This window comes from Phyllobates terribilis, unplaced genomic scaffold (assembly GCF_046119375.1).
Source record: "Phyllobates terribilis strain yellow unplaced genomic scaffold, ASM4611937v1 Scaffold_7__3_contigs__length_470593459, whole genome shotgun sequence".
Lineage (NCBI taxonomy): Eukaryota > Metazoa > Chordata > Amphibia > Anura > Dendrobatidae > Phyllobates > Phyllobates terribilis.
In genome coordinates, this window is record NW_027362767.1 from 469,655,899 (window position 1) to 469,674,594 (window position 18,696).

General features: G+C 43.5%; 1 protein-coding gene across 3 annotated transcripts in view; it reads right to left on the reverse strand.

Moving 5' to 3' along the window:
• Positions 1 to 18,696, reverse strand: part of SYTL4 (synaptotagmin like 4) — a 238,367-nt gene that overhangs the window by 32,898 nt on the left and 186,773 nt on the right. For all 3 annotated transcript variants that reach the window (XM_073642212.1, XM_073642213.1, XM_073642214.1), the window contains 6 exons: positions 9,395 to 9,485; positions 9,195 to 9,298; positions 8,062 to 8,148; positions 5,401 to 5,579; positions 5,094 to 5,196; positions 4,850 to 5,011 (listed from right to left, as the gene is read on the reverse strand). In XM_073642212.1, coding sequence (XP_073498313.1) covers positions 4,850 to 5,011; positions 5,094 to 5,196; positions 5,401 to 5,579; positions 8,062 to 8,148; positions 9,195 to 9,298; positions 9,395 to 9,485 — 726 coding nt within the window. The remainder of the gene's footprint in view (positions 1 to 4,849; positions 5,012 to 5,093; positions 5,197 to 5,400; positions 5,580 to 8,061; positions 8,149 to 9,194; positions 9,299 to 9,394; positions 9,486 to 18,696) is intronic.

Here is an 18,696-nt window from a genome sequence, read left to right on the forward strand (position 1 = left end):
AATCCAGAGCTTAGCCTCGCTCTTACCACTTGCCCTGGTGCGTTGGCAAGTGGGGTAATATTTGTAGGGTTGATGTCAGCTCTGCAATGACAGCTGACATCAAGGCCACGCGTTAGTAATGGAGAGGCGTCTATAAGATACTCCCATTACTAACCCCGTAGTGAAAATTAAATAAAGACACACAGGAAAAAGTCCTTTAACTGAACAAAACACACACAAAAACAACCCTTCATTTGAAAAACACTCCCCACCCTCTTTTACCAATTTATTAATCTTTTCCCGACCCTGGATGTATCCATACGTCCAGGTCGATAGGTACTTACCGACCTTGGACACATGGATACGTCCAGGCAATTTTGCACGCGCAGAGGCTGTGCGCCATCGCCACCGAGTCTCAGCTGATTCTGACAGCCGACACCCGGCAGTCAGTGCCAGGATTGGTGCCGCACCGATATATTATATATATAATAGGGATTTGTACTCACTGAGCCGCGTTGGAGGTAGGCACAGTGATGCAGTCCACGGGTTCAAACAAACTGCTGTTTTATTTAGTGTCCATACACCAGTTAAGAAACAAAAGTAACAGCCTTTTTCTGGCACAAAAAGGAATAACAGAACAAAGCTCAAAATAAGTCCATGCAGCACGACCTCAGCCGTTTAAACAAGGTGCTTTTCTCTGCCTCCTGCAGAGTCTAAGAAGCACATGCAAGGTCTGCTCACCTTGCCCAACACACACAGACAGAGACAGGCGCAGCTGTCTTAAATTAACCTTCCAAGACCTGGACTGGAGGTAAGTGAGCAGCTGCCCCCCCCCCCCCCACCCCTAGCTCTTTCAGCTGCTCGTAAAACCCGGCCCTGTAATCCAGGCCCATTAAATTCCTCTCAGCACTATGTGTGCTGGAGCCTGCTTCTCAGGGTCCTACATCACCAAAGCTTAGCACTTCGGGGACACATACCTCCCGTCCACGACCTGTCCAGCAGCCACCTTACATACCCCACCGCCTCTGCCCAAAGCCGGGGGGCTTGGCACCTTCTGTCATCATACAATAAACCCTTGACAAGGCATCAGCATTCCCATGTTGTTTCCCAGGCCTATGCTCTACCCAGAAACTAAAATCTTGTAGAGCCAGGAACCACCTAGTCACTCTGGCATTGTTCCCCTTCTTTTCTCGCATCCACCTCAGTGTGGCATGGTCTGACACTAACCTGAACCTTCTACCTAACAGGTAATACAACAGAGTGACTAACGCCCACTTAATGGCCAAACATTCTTTTTCTACAATGGAGTAGTTCTTCTCACAAGTGGAGAGCTTCCGACTGAGGTATATTACAGAGTGTTCTTCTCTGTTAATCTCCTGGGACAAGACTGCTCCCAGCCCGACATACGATGCATCCGTCTGGACCACAAACTCCTTGGAGAAGTTGGGCGCCACCAAGACTGGCTGTTTACAGAGGACCAGTTTCAATTCCTGGAAGGCCACTTCTGCTTCCGGGGACCATTTGGCCATAGTCGACTTCGTCCCTTTCAGAAGATCCGTCAGTGGGGCTGTAATCAGGGCAAAGTTAGGGACAAATCTTCGATAGTAGCCCACAATGCCTAGAAACGCCCTGACCTGCTTCTTCGAGAGGGGCTGTGGCCAGTTCAAGATCGCCTCGACCTTATTTATTTGTGGTTTTATTTCCCCTCTACCAACCACGTACCCTAGGTACTTGGCTTCCTCCATCCCCATGGCACATTTCTTTGGGTGGATAGTAAAGCCCGCCTTCCTTACGGCATCAAGTATGGCTTGAACTTTGTCCAGATGACTTTCCCAGTCCTGGCTGAATATGACGATGTCATCTAGGTAGGCCACTACATACTTTTTGTCGGGTGCTAAGATCCGGTCCATGGCTCTCTGGAAGGTGGCCGGAGCTCCCTGCAACCCAAACGGCATCCTAACGTATTAATAACATCTGTCTGGCGTCGAGAAGGCTGTCTTCTCCTTGGCCTCTTTGGACAGGGGAATTTGCCAATATCCTTTGGTGAGGTCCAGAGTGGTGATGTACCGAGCGGGTCCTAGCCTTTCGATAAGCTCATCTACCCTAGGCATTGGGTAGGTGTCGAACTTTGAGACCTTGTTCAGCTTCCTATAGTCGTTGTAAAACAGCCATTCCCCATCTGGTTTCGGCACTAAGACTATAGGACTGGACCATCCACTTTTGGACTCTTCAATGACTCCCAGGTTAAGCATCTGCCTCACTTCTTTTGAGATCACCTCTCTGTGGGCCTCGGGGATCCGGTATGTTTTTAGATTGACACGAACATGAGGCTCTGTGAGAACCTCATGCTCTATGACCTGAGTGAATCCTGGCAACTCCGAAAACAGGTCTTTATTTCGCTGTAGCAACTCTTTGCACTGTTGCTTTTGGGCACGTGACAGTGACTCTGCCACCTTGACCTCTTTCACATCGGCCTCAGCTTCAGCCACTAAACAGGGAGCTTCCACGGGCTCTCTATCTTTCCATGGCTTAATCAAGTTAACATGGTAAATTTGGTAGGGCTTCCTCTTCCCCGGTTGGTGGATTTTATAGTTGACTTCCCCCACTTTCTCTACCACCTCATAGGGGCCCTGCCACTTGGCCATGAACTTGCTCTCCACTGTGGGCACTAGCACAAGCAATCAATCTCCTGGGTTGAACGATCTCACCCTGGGTGACCTATTATACACCCGGGACTGTGCCTCTTGTGCCTTGAGGAGGTGCTCCCTCACAATGGGCATCACGTGGGCAATCCTCTCTTGTATCTGGGCAATGTGCTCCACCACCCTCCTATAGGGAGTGGTCTCAGCTTCCCAGGACTCTTTCGTCACATCCAGGAGTCCTCGAGGGTGTCGTCCATAGAGTAGTTCAAACAGGGAGAAACCTGTGGAAGCTTGGGGAACTTACATGATGGCGAACAACAGATAGGGAAGCAGACAGTCCCAGTCTCGACCATCCTTTCCCACTGCTTTCCTCAACATTGCTTTCAAGGTTTTGTTAAACCTCTCGACCAGTCCGTCCGTCTGGGGATGGTACACGGAGGTTCTCAGTTGTGCAATCTGCAATGTCTTGCACAATTCCCTTATGACCTTCGACATAAATGGAGTTCCTTGTTCTGTTAGGATCTCCTTAGGCAACCCCGTTCTTGAAAACATGTGGACTAACTCCCGGGCTATACACCCGTCGGAGGAGTTTCGTAGTGGTACGGCCTCCGGATACCGTGTAGCATAATCTAATACCACCAGGATATACTGATTCCCTCGGGCGGACTTGACCAGAGGCCCCACTATATCCATTGCTATGCGTTCGAATGGAACCTCGATGACTGGTAGGGGCACTAGGGGACTGCGGAAGTGGGCCACTGGGGGGGTTATCTGGCATGTGGGGCAGGAACGACAATAACTAATTATTTCTCTATAGCAACCTGGCCAGTAGAATCTCTGGAGGATCCAATTTTGAGTCTTGTCTGCACCCAGGTGACCACCCAACAAATGAGAACCTTACGAAGTTCACCGCAGTTCATAGTTGACCCCTCAAACAGAGTTTACCATGAGACCTGCCATCTGTGACCTAAGGTAACCATAATGACGTCACTGCTGCTGGTTCTCACGCTACTCTGCGTGTTTCGGCGGTCGCGTTGAGCAGTTACGTTACTGATGCCACCGCTCATCACAGCCATATGATGGATTTATGGTGGACCCTGTAGATTATTTTTTTTGCTAATAAATGGGTAAAAGAGTAATTGTTAGGGAGAGTTTTTTACAATTTAAGGACTTTTGTATGTGTGTGTTTGTCTCTTGACCACGGGGTTAGTAATGTGGGTGTCTGACAAAAAACGCTTCATTACAACTTTTGGGCTTCATGTCAGTGGACATTACACAGCTGACATCAACCCCAAAATCATTACCCCAATTGCCACTGCACCAGGACATTCGGGAAGAGCCGAGGCTAAGCGCCAGAACTGGCGCTTCTAATGGATGCGCCATTTCTAGGGTGGCTTAGGGCTGGTGTTATTAGTCTGGGAAGGGGCCAATATCCATGGCTCCTTCTCAACCTATTAATATCAGCCCACAGCTGTCTGCTTAGCCTTTTCTGGTTATTAAAAAAAGGCAGATTCCCATGCCATTTTTTTCCAATTCATTATTTAATAGGTTTAATAAGGCTAAAACACCCTTTAGAGCCAAGTGAAAGGCACTAAAGGGTGCTAGTTTATTATATGTAAGGGGCTTGTGACATTAAATATCAACATCTATCCTATTTATTCTGTATATAAGATTGCTTTATTAGTTTGTAAACTAGTTTAAATGACAGAATGACAGTATGTAAAAGTTGATGTTTAAAACACATTGCATACGCATGTCATACGGATGCTGAGAAAAATCGCATGACACTCGTCCTACTTTTCTGAATCCACATCGGATTGATTTTTTATATGCTAGTGTGAATCCAGCCTTGACCTAACCCTATAGGACCCACAATACTCCCCTATGTGTACTGTTTATATGAAATCAAGCCGCTCATTTCTTCATTCATTTATTTTCTAGTTCTATTATATGTATGTGTTATTCTCTTATGTAATTTGTGAAGCATTTGTACTTTGGGTACTCAATATTGAATTTTACCTTTTCCCTTCTGCGCTAGTACTTTTTCTCCTTTTACTTATTCATCATTATCACATTCAGTAGATTTACTGCAGCTTACTTTACTGCAATTATGAATAGCTAACAGAAGAGTCATCAGTGGTTCTATAATACGGTTAATTAGACATCTAGTTAAAAAATGTTTTCCTGAAGTCTTCAGATCTTCAACTACACAAATATCTAAGAATCACCTTCCCATGAAGTGGAAGACATTCATCCGTAACACTGTCGAAGTTCCATGAATCCAGTGGTACATTCACCTCCCCAAGAAACGTATTCCTTCCAAAGCGATCATGATGCCACACAGAAAGTTGTAGGATTCTCGAAAGCAGGATGGACTCTGGCACTATGTACTGTTAGAAGAAAGCGAATCGTGCAGACATTATGCAAGGCAAGTGCCACCATTGTCTCCAGATAGAAAACGAATATACCTACCTGCAAAGTTTCCCCATATAACGGGTTTGTAGTGTTACGTTTAATTGTAGTCTTGCGCTTTCCCTGTCTGGATTTATCTGGCAGAAGGTAGGACTTCACATATCTGTAAAATATAATGGCAGTCAAGAATAATGCAATTAACTTTTGGAAAATACGTTTTTTTTTTTTTTTTGTTTGTTTTTTTAGGAAAAAGGACTGACTCAATACCTGCTAACTACGTAGCAGAAGATAATACAAGGTTTTGACACCTTGGTCCAAAAAGCTGAAGGACTTAGACGAATATAGAGAAAAAGTAGTCAATGCTCACGGATTGGATCTCCGCTTCATGTCATCTCCATAGGCCAAGTTCCGACATTCCTTCACAACAACGTTCAGAATCTGAGTTTTGCCATCATATTTCATAGAGAACATGATTTCTCCTGTTACCAGCACATTTCCAAAATCTCCAGCTTCACTATAAATGCTCATCATACTTCCCAGTGTGCTCTGAAAGAGGAAGACGAGAACCTCAGTGTGGAGAACTACTCATGGGAACAGTGAGAACTCAACACATAGGAAGGTTTGTTCTAGCTATTTGGTCTTAGTATTGGCTTCAATAATAGCGGATACTAGATATTTCATGTAGAACAATCCAGGAACAGCCTGAATCTCTCATTACCGACTAAACTAAAAGAAAACAACCTCGCAGGTCCCTTGCTTACTTTCTGCAACACAAGGACACGCCACCTATGGCCGTGCCTTAATAGTCATTTTGGTACAGTGGACATTATGCTGGTGAGAATTTGTCTCAGGATCTAACTGAGGTGTCTCGATAGTTCCGACATCTCACAGTCAGCACAAAGACCACAGATGGGCTTTTTGGCCAATAAAAGCACAATATAAGCTGCAGGCTTATTATGGACTTTAGCGATGCTTACAGTACGTCCAAAAGGTCTGGAGATCGAATGACTAATGTGGAATACACAAGTCTGTCCTTATTGATATGAGCTGTGTGTGATGGCAACAGCAGAGTTTACATACAGTTGAAACCAGAAGTTTCCATCCACTATATATACAGACACATCTCCATGTTTTTCTCAATATCTGACATGAAATCAGAATAAACCTTTCCCGTTTTAGGACAATTAGGATTATACCATAATTTTTAATATTTGCCAAATGCCAGAATAACGAGAGAGAGAGAATGTTTAAAGCATTTTTATTACTTATGCAAAGTCAGAAGTTTCCATCCATTTCATTAGTATTTGGTACAATTGACCTTAAACTGAATGACTTGGGTCAAACATTTGGGATCTCCTTCCACAAGCTTCTCACAGTAGTTGGTGGGAATTTGGGCCGATGCCTCCTGACAAAACTGGTGTAACTGATCCAGGTTTGTAGGTCATCTTGCTCGCAGCCTTTTCAGCTTTGCCCATAAATTTTCAATAGGATTGAGATGAGGGCTTTTTGATGGCCGCTCCAAAACATTGACTTTGTTATCCTTAAGCCACTTTGTTATCATTTTGGCAGTATGCTTCAGGTCATTGTCCATTTGGAAGATCCATTTCTGCCCAAGCTTTAACTTTCTGGCTGATGTCTTGAGACGTTGCTTCAGTATTGCCACATAATCTTCTTTTCTCATGATGCCATCTATTTTGTGAAGTGTACCAGTCCCTCCTGCAACAAAACAACCCCACAACATGATGCTGTCACCCCCTTGTTTCACAGTTGGGATGGTGTTCTTCGGCTTCCAAGCTTTCTTCCTCCAAATGTAATGATGGTCTTTATGCCCAAAAAGTTCAATTTTAGTTTCATCAGACCACAGAAAATGTCTCCAAAAACTAAGGTCATTGTCCCTGTGTGCATTTTCAAACATTAATCTGTCTTTTTTAGGTTTCTTTTGGAGTAATGGCTTCTTCCTGGCAGAGTAGTCTTTCAGCACATGTTGATACAGTACTCGTTTCACTGTAGATATTGACACAATCTTCCCAGCTTCCGCCATCATCTTCACAAGGTCTTTTGTTTTTGTCCTTGGGTTGATATACACATGTCGTAGCAAAGCACGTTCATCTCTGGGACACAGAACCCATCTCCTTCCTGAGCGGTATGATGGCTGGACATTCCCATCTTGTTTGTACTTGCGTATAATTGTTTGTACAGATGAACAAGGCACTTTCAGGTATCTTGAAATTGTACCCAAGGATGAGCCAGATTTGTGCAAGTCCACAATTCTCTTCCTGATATCTTGGCTGATTTCTTTGGACTTTCCCATGATGCTACTCAAAAAGCAGTGTGATTCAGGTGGGCATTAAAATACATCCACAAGTGGGTCTCAAACTCAGATGTTGCCAAAAAAACTATCAGAAGCTTCCAAGCACATGTCATCATCATATGGGCAGTCCAGAATTGTTTAAAGGCATAGTAATCTTAGTGTATGTAAACGTTTGACTTTGCAGTAAGTAATAAAAATGCCTTAATACATTCTCTCTCTCTCATTCTGGCATTTGGCAAATATTAAACATTATGGTATAATCCTAATTGTCCTAAAATGGGAAAGGTTTATTCTGATTTTATGTCAGATATTGAGAAAAACAGATGTGACTTTTTTTTTTTTTTTTTTATAGTGGATGGAAACTTCTGGTTTTAACTGTATAATGCAACAGGTACATGTCCTGTGTAATCTAGGAAGGAGCCATCACAACTACTTCCTCTAATGGGCCCAGTACAGTAATGTATGGTGATGCCTATGACAGCCCAACAGATGCCAGAGTCCTTTATGTGCACTCCTGGGCAATTCTTACACTCTTCCTTTACGTCAGTTTTGATTACTTAATTCATATTTAATGAAGATGGGAGACTCATGGAAACATTATGGATAATTTGGCTGCAGAATAAATGAAGATCGAATAAGCAAATCCTGTAAAATTGCTCCATCTGGTGATCTGGACTTTATGCTGGCCCCTAAAAGAAGCATGTAGTAGGGATTTACCGTGGAAGTCCCACTGCGCAGGCTGCTTCTAGCTGTGGTCAAGCGATGAATCTCCACCAGGTTATCAATATCTTCATCTTCCTCTTCCTACATGAAAATAGTTTGGTAATCTGGTAAATTATGACACTCCCAGCAAAACTAACACTTTAACAATGATCAAAGCAATCCGAGAACAAAGCTAACCCGGAGATCACATGAACACTGTACTTCCGGTCACAGACAGCCGGCACAGCCATGTGGACAGAGCACATGGAGTCCTGGAAGTTCTGAACCAATAAGCAGTTTATATAATGGTCTCCGGGTGTCCTGGCTTCAAATACCTCTATAATGCCAGGTTTAGGTGGCCCGCGGCCTTTTACTTGTCTGTTTATTTTGCTAATCACAAATTTAAGTTAAGAGAATGACCGTTAACCAGACTGATCTGTGCACAAAGAATAGAATGCTATCGGCAGTATAAGTTCTGTTCACATGGGTGGTAGGGGGGTTGGGTGAGCTGCCAATAACATTGATTTTTAGTTTAGGGCCCATTTAGAAGAGCCAATAATCTGGAAATGAGCATTTGCAGGAATGATAATTGGGCAATCTAAACAGTTCAGTTTTAAAATCATTGTTCTAGGCACCATTTAGCCCGGTGTAGCCAGGACGCATGTTGACGATCACATGGTGATATTACTGCATTAATTATAACACTATCGTCTTTATAAGCTGTGTGCAATTGTGGTCGGCCCAGTAAACAGGCCAGTAAATGGGCGCTTACTGATTTGCCTTGCATGTAGCCGATTGGTGACTGTTAAACAGCCACGATCACGCCATGTAAAACAGGCATTAAATGTCATTGCACCTGACAAAATAGGCATTTTGGTAATTTGCTGGCGTTTCCCACGGGTTTAGAACAGCCGATAGTCGGGAACAAGTGTTCCAATGAACGCTCATTCTCCGAATATCTAAATGGGCCATATTTCTGGAAATCGGCGAGAATAGAACTCCTCCATTTGCATCTGGAAGAAACTTGAGACCTACAGAAGCACAATATTGGTTCCTGCATTTCTATGTATGTTGAATTATGGAAATATACAACGATGACCTGTCAATACAGCTGTACGAACAAGACAACTCATCGCATAAATACACACCACCTCAGCATTGAGACCAGGAACAGACTTGCTCCGATCACCCATTGCGTTTCCTTCTCCTGGCTTTTCTTCCGGCCGTAAATCTATCACAGATTTACTGTAGTCTGAATAAACACAAGTAAATGTGTGAGTTTTTGAGAACACAATTTTCATGAGGACAGTATAAAATAAGTACCAGATAGCAATGTTTATGGCTGTACCTGATGGCTTTAGGAGTCTTCGAGGATTCTTTTTGAAAATGTCATCACTCTCATCGGCAGAACCCGCACTACGGTTACCTAAACGTGGTTCCTGAAGTAAAAGAGAACGAAGTAAAGTGTAGAGGTGTGTATTATTGAGTCAGGGCTGGATAGAGATGGTCCACATGGTCAGACATTGAAGACAGTCAGGAGGCCCCAAACATATAAAAAAGTTGATAGATCATGCCCAAATCAGCAGGATGGTCTGACATGTTGCTCTGCTACTAGTTGTGACGATACAGCTTATAATCTTAATCATTCAGACGATTACATTTGTTAAGCCAAGAGAAGTACACTATCATGTTTATGTTGACTTATAAATGTATGTGTATTTCTGTGGCTGGTCAAGGAGGACACAGTATTATGTGTATAAAACTGAATGTTGACTTCTCTTCGCTTGGAAACAATGATGTTTATTAATATGCTAATGACATATTGTACTAAGCCAGCTAGATGTGAATCTAAAGAGCAGGATGGATACAAATTATGCAAGTTGATTAAATGCTCAAACAATGAGTCATAAGCCCCTTCCACCCTCATCCCGGACCCTTGACCTGTGAATAACAACCTTACACAGATTTAAATATAAACAGGGATGTCTGTAGTGCTGCAAGCAGAATCAAGGAGAGTCAGAAAGACTGTACAAGGAGAATCAAAGCAAAGATCAGAGACTCTCTCAGATCATCAGCTTGGTAGCATGGCTTTAAGCAAAGAGACACAGATTTGGATTCTACATGATTCTGGCCTAAATCTATATGGCCCTGACTGGAAAAATACGGATCTGCTCCATTGACCATCAGAGGGTCCATGGATAGATTTGGGGAGACCAGATTGGGATGATGTCACCTGGCCCCACGGATATGATGTTTGGGGTTGTCAGTTGGGACCTTTCCGTTGCCTGGAACCCATGGAGACATTCGGGGAAGCCAGATGGGAACCAGCCAGTCATCTAGCCCCATGGAAACTCTCGAACTAGTATCTATTGCGTCCACAACATACAGTCAATACTGGAAGCTGATGAAGGCGAATGGTGTGGCACCGCCTTCTCCGCGATTCTTCAGCGCGATGGTATGGATTTGCCCATACCGATGGAACAACTTTTCCAGCTCCTTCTCTTGCTTGAGGCTCCGGGTCCCAATGCCACCAACTCCTCCTGGGACTGAATATTTGATTCCAGACTGGCACTGGATCCTTGATTTGGCACGCAGTTCCATTCCTCTAGGTCAAACTCCTCATTTTCCATAATGTTCTGGTCATCCCAAAAGACCAATTCCTGGATCACATCCAGCCGGGTGTCGGTGGCTCTCTATTCGACCAGTCAAAATTGGCACAACTTCTGTAGTTGCAGTTTCTTATTGAGGCTGTATAGCCACTCCGGTCCTCTTCTCAAGCCCCGAGCTGATGGGGTTGGACATGGTGGCATCCAAAACCTGCTGTGTATGCCTCACCCCTGGTCTGCTGGGTCTGTCCATCTGCCCCCCCTGGTTGTGGAGCTCTTGGACAGTGTCTATGAACACCAGTCCCCTGCAGCTCCCCCGAATAAGCCAGGCTGAGTAGTATCCCACTGCTGTCACCAAACGTGGAGACACGAAGGTCAGTGGGTGTCTTATCCGCTTGCCTGACTGTTTTTAGAAAAACTCATCCCACTGAGTGTCTGCACTCCTTCCCTATGGGCAGAATACTACTTTTGGCGGACACCCCACAGAGAGGAGGTAGCGGCACGTTTAGGAAGCAAACAGAGTACATTGAGGTATGTGGCCAAGTGACCTGATTGGAACAATCTGGTTTCTCCAAATGTCTTGGAGGGTCCAGTGATAGTCAATGGAGCAGATCTGTATTTCTCCAGTTGGTGCCATGGGTCCTTGGTTGCGGTCCTGTAAAGTCTCCCTGCAGAAGGAGAGAGGTCATTTTTATACCCATAGCTGTCATTCAGACCATTATCTACAGGTTTGGGGCAAGGTGGGAGGAGGTCATCGCCCATTGTTTGAGTGTTTAATTAACCTGCATATTTTGTCCTTCAATGTTTGCAGAACAACAATTTGCATGGACTGCTACAATAGGTAGTCAGCAGGCATTCACCAAATTAACAAACATCAATTCAATCTACAACAAGAGTCAACGTTCAGGCTCATATGAACAATAGATCATGTCCCTGGGCCTACTGAATAATACGTCTGACATCATTTAGAATAAAAGCGGTGTCATCACAGAATATAAAATAATTGCTCTGATTTTGATCCAGAAAAGTTGGACAAATGTCATGGGAAAGTGCGATTTTTTTCTCGCCTAGGATCCGTATGACATGTGTATGCAATAGGTTTTTAACATCTTTTACATACTATATTAATACTCTATGTAACTTCAAGCAAGTTTACAAACGAATAAATCAATCTTATAAAAATATATAGATGATAGAAAAATATTAGATGGATAATAGATAGAATACATAGATATCTTGTAGATATATAATTTCACAAGCCCCTTACATATAATAAAGTTGAACCTTTTAGTGCCTTTCATGTTGCACTAAAGGTTGTTTAGACTGGTTTTACCAAATAAATAATAATAAAAAATGACGTAGGGTTCCCCCTATTTTTTTTAACCAGCAAAGGTAGAGCAGACAGCTGTGAGCGGATATTATCAGGCTGGGAAGGTCCCTGGTTATTTGGCCATTCCCAGCCTAAAAATACCTCCCTGCAGTCACCCCAGAAGTACAGCATCACATGAGATGCGCCAATTCTAATGCTTTGCTTTGCTCTTCCCGATTGCCCTGGTGCGGTGGCAATCAGGTAATGGTAATTGGGGTTGATGTCAGCTGTGAATTGTTAAAAATCAAGCCCTGGGGTTAGTAATGGAGAGGGGTCTATCAAAAAAAAAAAAGTCATGCAGACCCGCCATAGTCCAGGTAATCAGACGTAGTCCACCAACCTAAAAAACATAAAAAGAGAAAGACAAAAAAAAACCACAAACACACACACTCCTTCGTTCACCAATTTATCAGAAGAAATATCCCCACACAGATTGACATAGTTCAGCGTTCCCTGAATCTGGCCACGGCGACTGTGGAAACCAGTTAGTAACGCTGCTGCTATTCACAGTCGCCGGATACTGACGTCAACACTCAAGAGTTGCCGGCTCCCGTTGCGCTCCACAAGACCCAGCAGCTCTAAACAGCGGTGCCATCACTAACTACACCGCTCAGAGTTGCCGGGTCTCACAGAGGGCAGTGTGACTTTACTTACTGCTAGTCACAGTGGCTGGGGCCGGATTCGGGGGACGCTGGACTACGTCGGACCAGCGTGGGAACATTTTATTCTAATAAATTAGTGAACAAGGGACAGTGTGTTGTTTTTTAGTCTCTTTTTATGTTTTTTTCAGATATCCATTGGTGGACTACGTCGGATTCGGTGGACTATATTGGACCTGCATGCCTTTTTTTTAGAAATTGGTGAACCAGGGATAGTGTGGGGGAGTGTTTTTTTTTTTTCAAATAAAGTATTTTTTGCTTGAGTGTTTTTATTTTTTATTACTGGGTTAGTAATGGGGGTGTCTGATAGACACCTCTCTATTACTAACACCAGGTCTTGATGCCAGCTGTGTTTTATGACAAATCACAGCTGAGATCAACCCCAAGCCCCATTACCCCGATTGTTAAAGCACAAGGGCAATCAGGAAGAGCCGGGCAAAGCGCCAGAATTGGAGATTCTCATGGGGCGGATGATGGCTGGTATTTTTAGTCTGGGAAGGGCCCTATAGACAGGGATCTTCCCAGCCTGATAATACCAGCTAACAGCGGTCTGCTTTACCTGTGCTGGTTATCAAAAATACGGGAGACCCCATGTCGTTTTTTTTTATTATATGTTTACTAGGTTAAATCAGGCTAAACACCACTTTGTGGTATATGTAAGGCACTAAAGGGTGCAAGTTTGTTATATATAGAGGGCTTATGAAATTAGATGTCTACAGGACATTTAGCTATTCTATCTATACGTCTATGCATCTACCTATTCTGAAGGTTATGACTGTGAATTTACTGCACTTGGCTGAGGAAATGTTGGGTTTCCTTTGAGATGTGTGCGTAAAAATCGGATGGGATACGCATGATCCATGTGCTGTCTGTTTTTTTTCTCGCACTATTCACTTTCATTGGCGAGTCTCGTCTGACATATGAGGCCAAACACAGCATGCTGCGACCTGGGAAAAAAATATGCAGATGAGCACGGACTCATTGAATAGCATTGGTCAGAGTGCAATGTGGTGTTTCCTCACATTGCTCTGTATTATACGCAGTGTGAACTCTTATAGTAAAGCACAGCTGCAGGTTTTGTTCTATCATGTTTTTTTGTCTGTGGGTCGTCAGCATGAATCAGCTGTCAGGTTCCCTTTAAGAACCAAGCCTGAAAGTTCCTTTATGACTTTGTTTTGGCTCCTCCTTACTCCAGCATCCATAACATTGCTATAGAAATAGGGATACAATTAATTTAATATCTGAGTGATACTCATAGAGGAAAACCGCGCTCGAATGTGACCTAAATCACTGGTGCTGATACTGGTACACTATGCCTGGCAGACACCTGTGATCATGTGATTGGGGGGGTGCAGTAGAAGCATCGGCATTGTTCATGGAGCGCTATTTAACTAGCAAAAGATAACAGAAGTGGCTACAAACTGCCTCGCTCCTCTCTGCAATGTACAATATTTGGCAAAATATTGTGCCCCTCCGGGTAGCACCGCTACGCGCCCCTCCGAGTAGCACCGCTACGCGCCCCTCCGAGTAGCACCGCTACGCGCCCCTCCGAGTAGCACCGCTACGCGCTCCTCCGGCTAGCATCGCTACGCATTCCTCCGGCTAGCATCGCTACACGCCCCTCCGGCTAGCATCGCTACGCATCCCTCCGGCTAGCATCGCTACGCGCCCCTCCGGCTAGCATCGCTACGCGCCCCTCCGGCTAGCACCGCTACGCTTACGTGCCTCTTTGAAAGAGTCACCATAAAGCCTGTGTGCCTTTTTGGAGAAATATAAGACTGTTGTGCTCATGACATGTTCCGGTCTATTCTGTCAACAGATTTTTGCTATGTAATCTGAAGACCGCATGAGGTAGGGGCTGAGACAGATTTCAGGGATGTATCATTTATCAGGCTGTGTGCTGTTGTCATTCCATTGTGCCATTCCAATGCTGCTGACCAATCAGAAATATCCAATGCGAAAAAGAGGTGGACAGGCACATCCAATATTAAAACATCTTCAAGCTTTATTCAAATACATATCTTTAAAAATCCATACAAGGGTGATGTGGTACAGGAACCGCTCTGCCGTGTGTCTGACGCCTACTGCGCCCTTAGAGCGGAATACAGAGGGGTTACAAATACATTAAAACCATCAAACCACATCTTGTCATGTGCGAACTAATTAATCAAATCATGTAGCAATCATGAGGGAACAGCCTCCACAGTGAGTAGGGAAAGAAAGAAAAAGAAAGATGGAAAAAGAAAGAAAAAGAAAGATGGAAAAAGAAAGAAAAAGAAAGATGGAAAAAGAAAGAAAAAGAAAGATGGAAAAAGAAAGAAAAAGAAAGAAAGTAAGATTAAAAACACATAAAACATATACAACAATGAAGTGACTGAATAGTTACCAAACAGAGCATTAATATAATATGGTAAAGACAACCGCAGGTATATGTGTAGAAAGAAATAGCATATTCATAATTGGTGTAAACTACATTCATGATATACACATTGTGTCTAGTGATGAGCGAGTATGCTCGGTTAACCCTTTAGGCGGGTATACTCAGGCAAGTATCTTCAGCGTACTTGGTGATATGTTTGAATCACTCCCGTGCTCATGATTTGCGACTGTTTGACAGCTTTAATACATGTGAGGAATGTGAAAGAAACAAGCCTTCCTCACATGTATTAAAGCTGTCAAACAGTTGAGATACTCGGTATTCGCCCGAGCATACTCGCCGAAAGGGTTAACCGAACATACTCGCTCATCCCTAATGGTGTCATTTCTGTAATTCAAACCTTTTGGTTGCTTCGTGTCCAGGGAAATAATCCACAAGGCTTCTCTCCTGAAAAGCTTCTGCTGCCGGCTACCACCTTGATTCGGCTTTGTCGCTTTCTCCAAACCAAAACACCTGAAGCTATCCAGATTACCCTCATGTTTTTCTAAAAAATGTCGAATTGCTAATGAATATGTGATATTTTTATTATTATTGATATTATAAATGTGTTCTGCAATTCTTTTTCATTTGCGCCTTGTGCACCCTATATACCTCTTTTCACAAGTATTGCAGACTATGCCATGAATGACATGGCTGGTTTCACAGTTGATGAAAGATGAAACTACCATCTATCTCAAAAGTTTTTGTGCAAAACGACAGACATTGCATTTGTTCCAAAGCATTTATGAAATCCTTATAGTGCATCTTATAGTCCTAATGTACTATACTGTGGCTGCGGATGGTGGGTGCTGTGGGGGGAGCGGCAGCGGTGGAGGAGAGGGGAACAGGAGCCGCCTGCTGCAGCCCACACTGTGCCCGTTGCTAAAGAAAATGAATATTCACTGCTCCCCACACCCATGGGCGTATGGAGCAGTGAATATTTATTTTCCTTAATAGCGGCACAAAGTTAGCAGCAGCGCCAGCTCCTGCAGCAGCTGCTCGGTGGTCACATGTGCCAGTTATTAAACAGCATGAATATTCACTGCTCCCCACTCCCATGGGTGTGGAGAGTAGTGAATATTCATGCTCTTTAATAGCAGGCACACGTGATCGCCGAGCAGCTGCTGCAGGAGCTGCGCAGCGGCTACACTGTGTGCGATATTAAGGAGAATGAATAGTCACTACTCCTCACGTCCACAGTCCCGGACATGGGGAGCAATGACTATTCGATAATGGGTGCCATGCATACCAGGATGAGGGGTGCCATGCATTCCAGGATGAGGGGTGCCATGCATGCCAGGATGAGGGATGAGGGTTGCCATGCATACCAGGCTGAGGGATGAGGGGTGCCATGCATACCAGGATGAGGGGTGCCATGCATACCAGGATGAGGGGTGCCATGCATACCAGGATGAGGGGTGCCATGCATACCAGGATGAGGGGTGCCATGCATACCAGGATGAGGGATGAGGGGTGCCATGCATGCCAGGATGAGGGGTGCCATGCATGCCAGGATGAAGGGTGCCATGCATGCCAGGATGAGGGGTGCCATGCATACCAGGATGAGGGGTGCCATGCATACCAGGATGAGGGATTAAGGGTGCCATGCATACCAGGATGAGGGATTAAGGGTGTCATGCAAGCCATGATGAGGGGTGCCATGCATACCAGCATGGTGGATATTTATACAGAATTGGGGGACATTACCCCTATAACAGTGTCAGCAGCAGACCTCCTTCCCCATAACAGGGCTTCATGACCACATTTTTTGCTTCATTTTTTTTTTCCTCCTCTAAAACCTAGGTATGTCTTATAGTCTGAAAAATATGGTTTATAGCATGCACAAGTCATAAATTAAAAAAAGACTGCGGAACACATTTATAATATTAATAATAATAATATCACATATGGAAAATCGTCAAAGTTGCATCCTAAATTGCTAAGAGTAATTGCTCTGAGACATAGAAACTACGTTTCTACTATAAATAATTATGAAAGCGTTACAAAATGTACACATGAAATAGCAAAAAAAAAAATCTCTAATATTAATATGAAAAATTACAGTAAAGGAAGGTACTTTGCGCATAAATTGGAAAATATATGTGCGCCCAACAACAAGCGTCAAGGCGTCCTTCATTCTTGGGTCCCGGTCCTTCTAATATCACATAATCAGGAGCAGTTCAACATTTTTTTTTAGAAAAACATGAGGGTAATCTGGATAGCTTCAGGTGTTTGGAGAAAGTGACAAAGCCGAACGGAGGTGGTAGCCGGCAGCAGAATTATTTCCCTGGACACAAAGCAACCAAAAGGTTTGAATTAGGGCTGCACGGTGGCTCAGTGGTTAGCACTGTATGGTGGCTCAGTGGTTAGTACTGCAGCCTTGTAGCCCTGGGGTTCTGGGTTCATATTCCACCAAGGACAACATCTGCAAGGAGTTTGTATGTTCTCCTCATGTTTGTGTGGGTTTCCTCTGGGTTCTCCGGTTTCCTCTCACACTCTATAGACATAGAAAAACCAAAGACAAGCAAAATACCCAAGTAACTGGAAGTAAATGGATAAATCGCACAGTGCATGAAAATAATGATAAATAATAAAGGGTATTTAGTTAACATAATTTTGATCAAAATAATATAAAAGGCCATCCTGCCACATCACGGCAACCCTTATGGGACAGTCCTAACTCTAATATACCTTACCATTTGTCAAGTGACGTACATATGGATAAGGGCAGAGAGACTGACCCCCTAGTAGAAGCATAGACCTGAGGCAGAATGAACCTTTCAGATCAGACAAAGGGCGGCCACACCCTTATATGCACTGAAGCACACTAAACTATAAAGAAAAAACCTAGAAGTCTGAACTGAAACATAAATTGATGTGCATGCAAAATGTAAATGTATGTTCACACAATGGGCTTTAGTACATATAAGGGTGTGGCCGCCCTTGGTCTGAGCTGAAATGTTCATTCTGCCTCAGGTCTATGCTTTTACTAGGGGTTCAGTCTCTCTGCCCTTATCCATATGTACGTCACTTGACAAATGGTAAGGTTTTAATATTAGAGTTAGGACTGTCCCATAAGGGTTGCCGTGACGTGGCGGGATAGCTTTTACATTATTTTGATCAAAATTATGTTAACTGAATCCCCTTCATTATTTATTATTATTTTTGCACTGTGCGATTTACCCAAGTAACTGGAAGTAAATGGGTATTTAGCTTGTCTTTGATTTTTCTTTGTCTAGTGGCCTTGTGTGAACATGCATTTACATTTTGCATGCACATCAATTTATGTTTCAGTTCAGACTTCTAGGTTTTTACTCTATAGACATACTGATAGGGAATTTAGATTGTGAGCCCCAATGGGGACAGTAATGATAATGTCTGTAAAGCGCTGTGGAATTAATGGCGCTATATAAGTGATAAATAAATAAAAATTACAGAAATGACACAATATGTATATCATGAATGTAGTTTACACCAATTATGAATATGCTATTTCTTTCTACATATATACCTGCGGTTGTCCTTGTCATATTGTCTATTAATGCTCTGTTTGGTAACTATTGAGTCACTTCATTGTGTATATGTTTTGTGTCTTTCTTT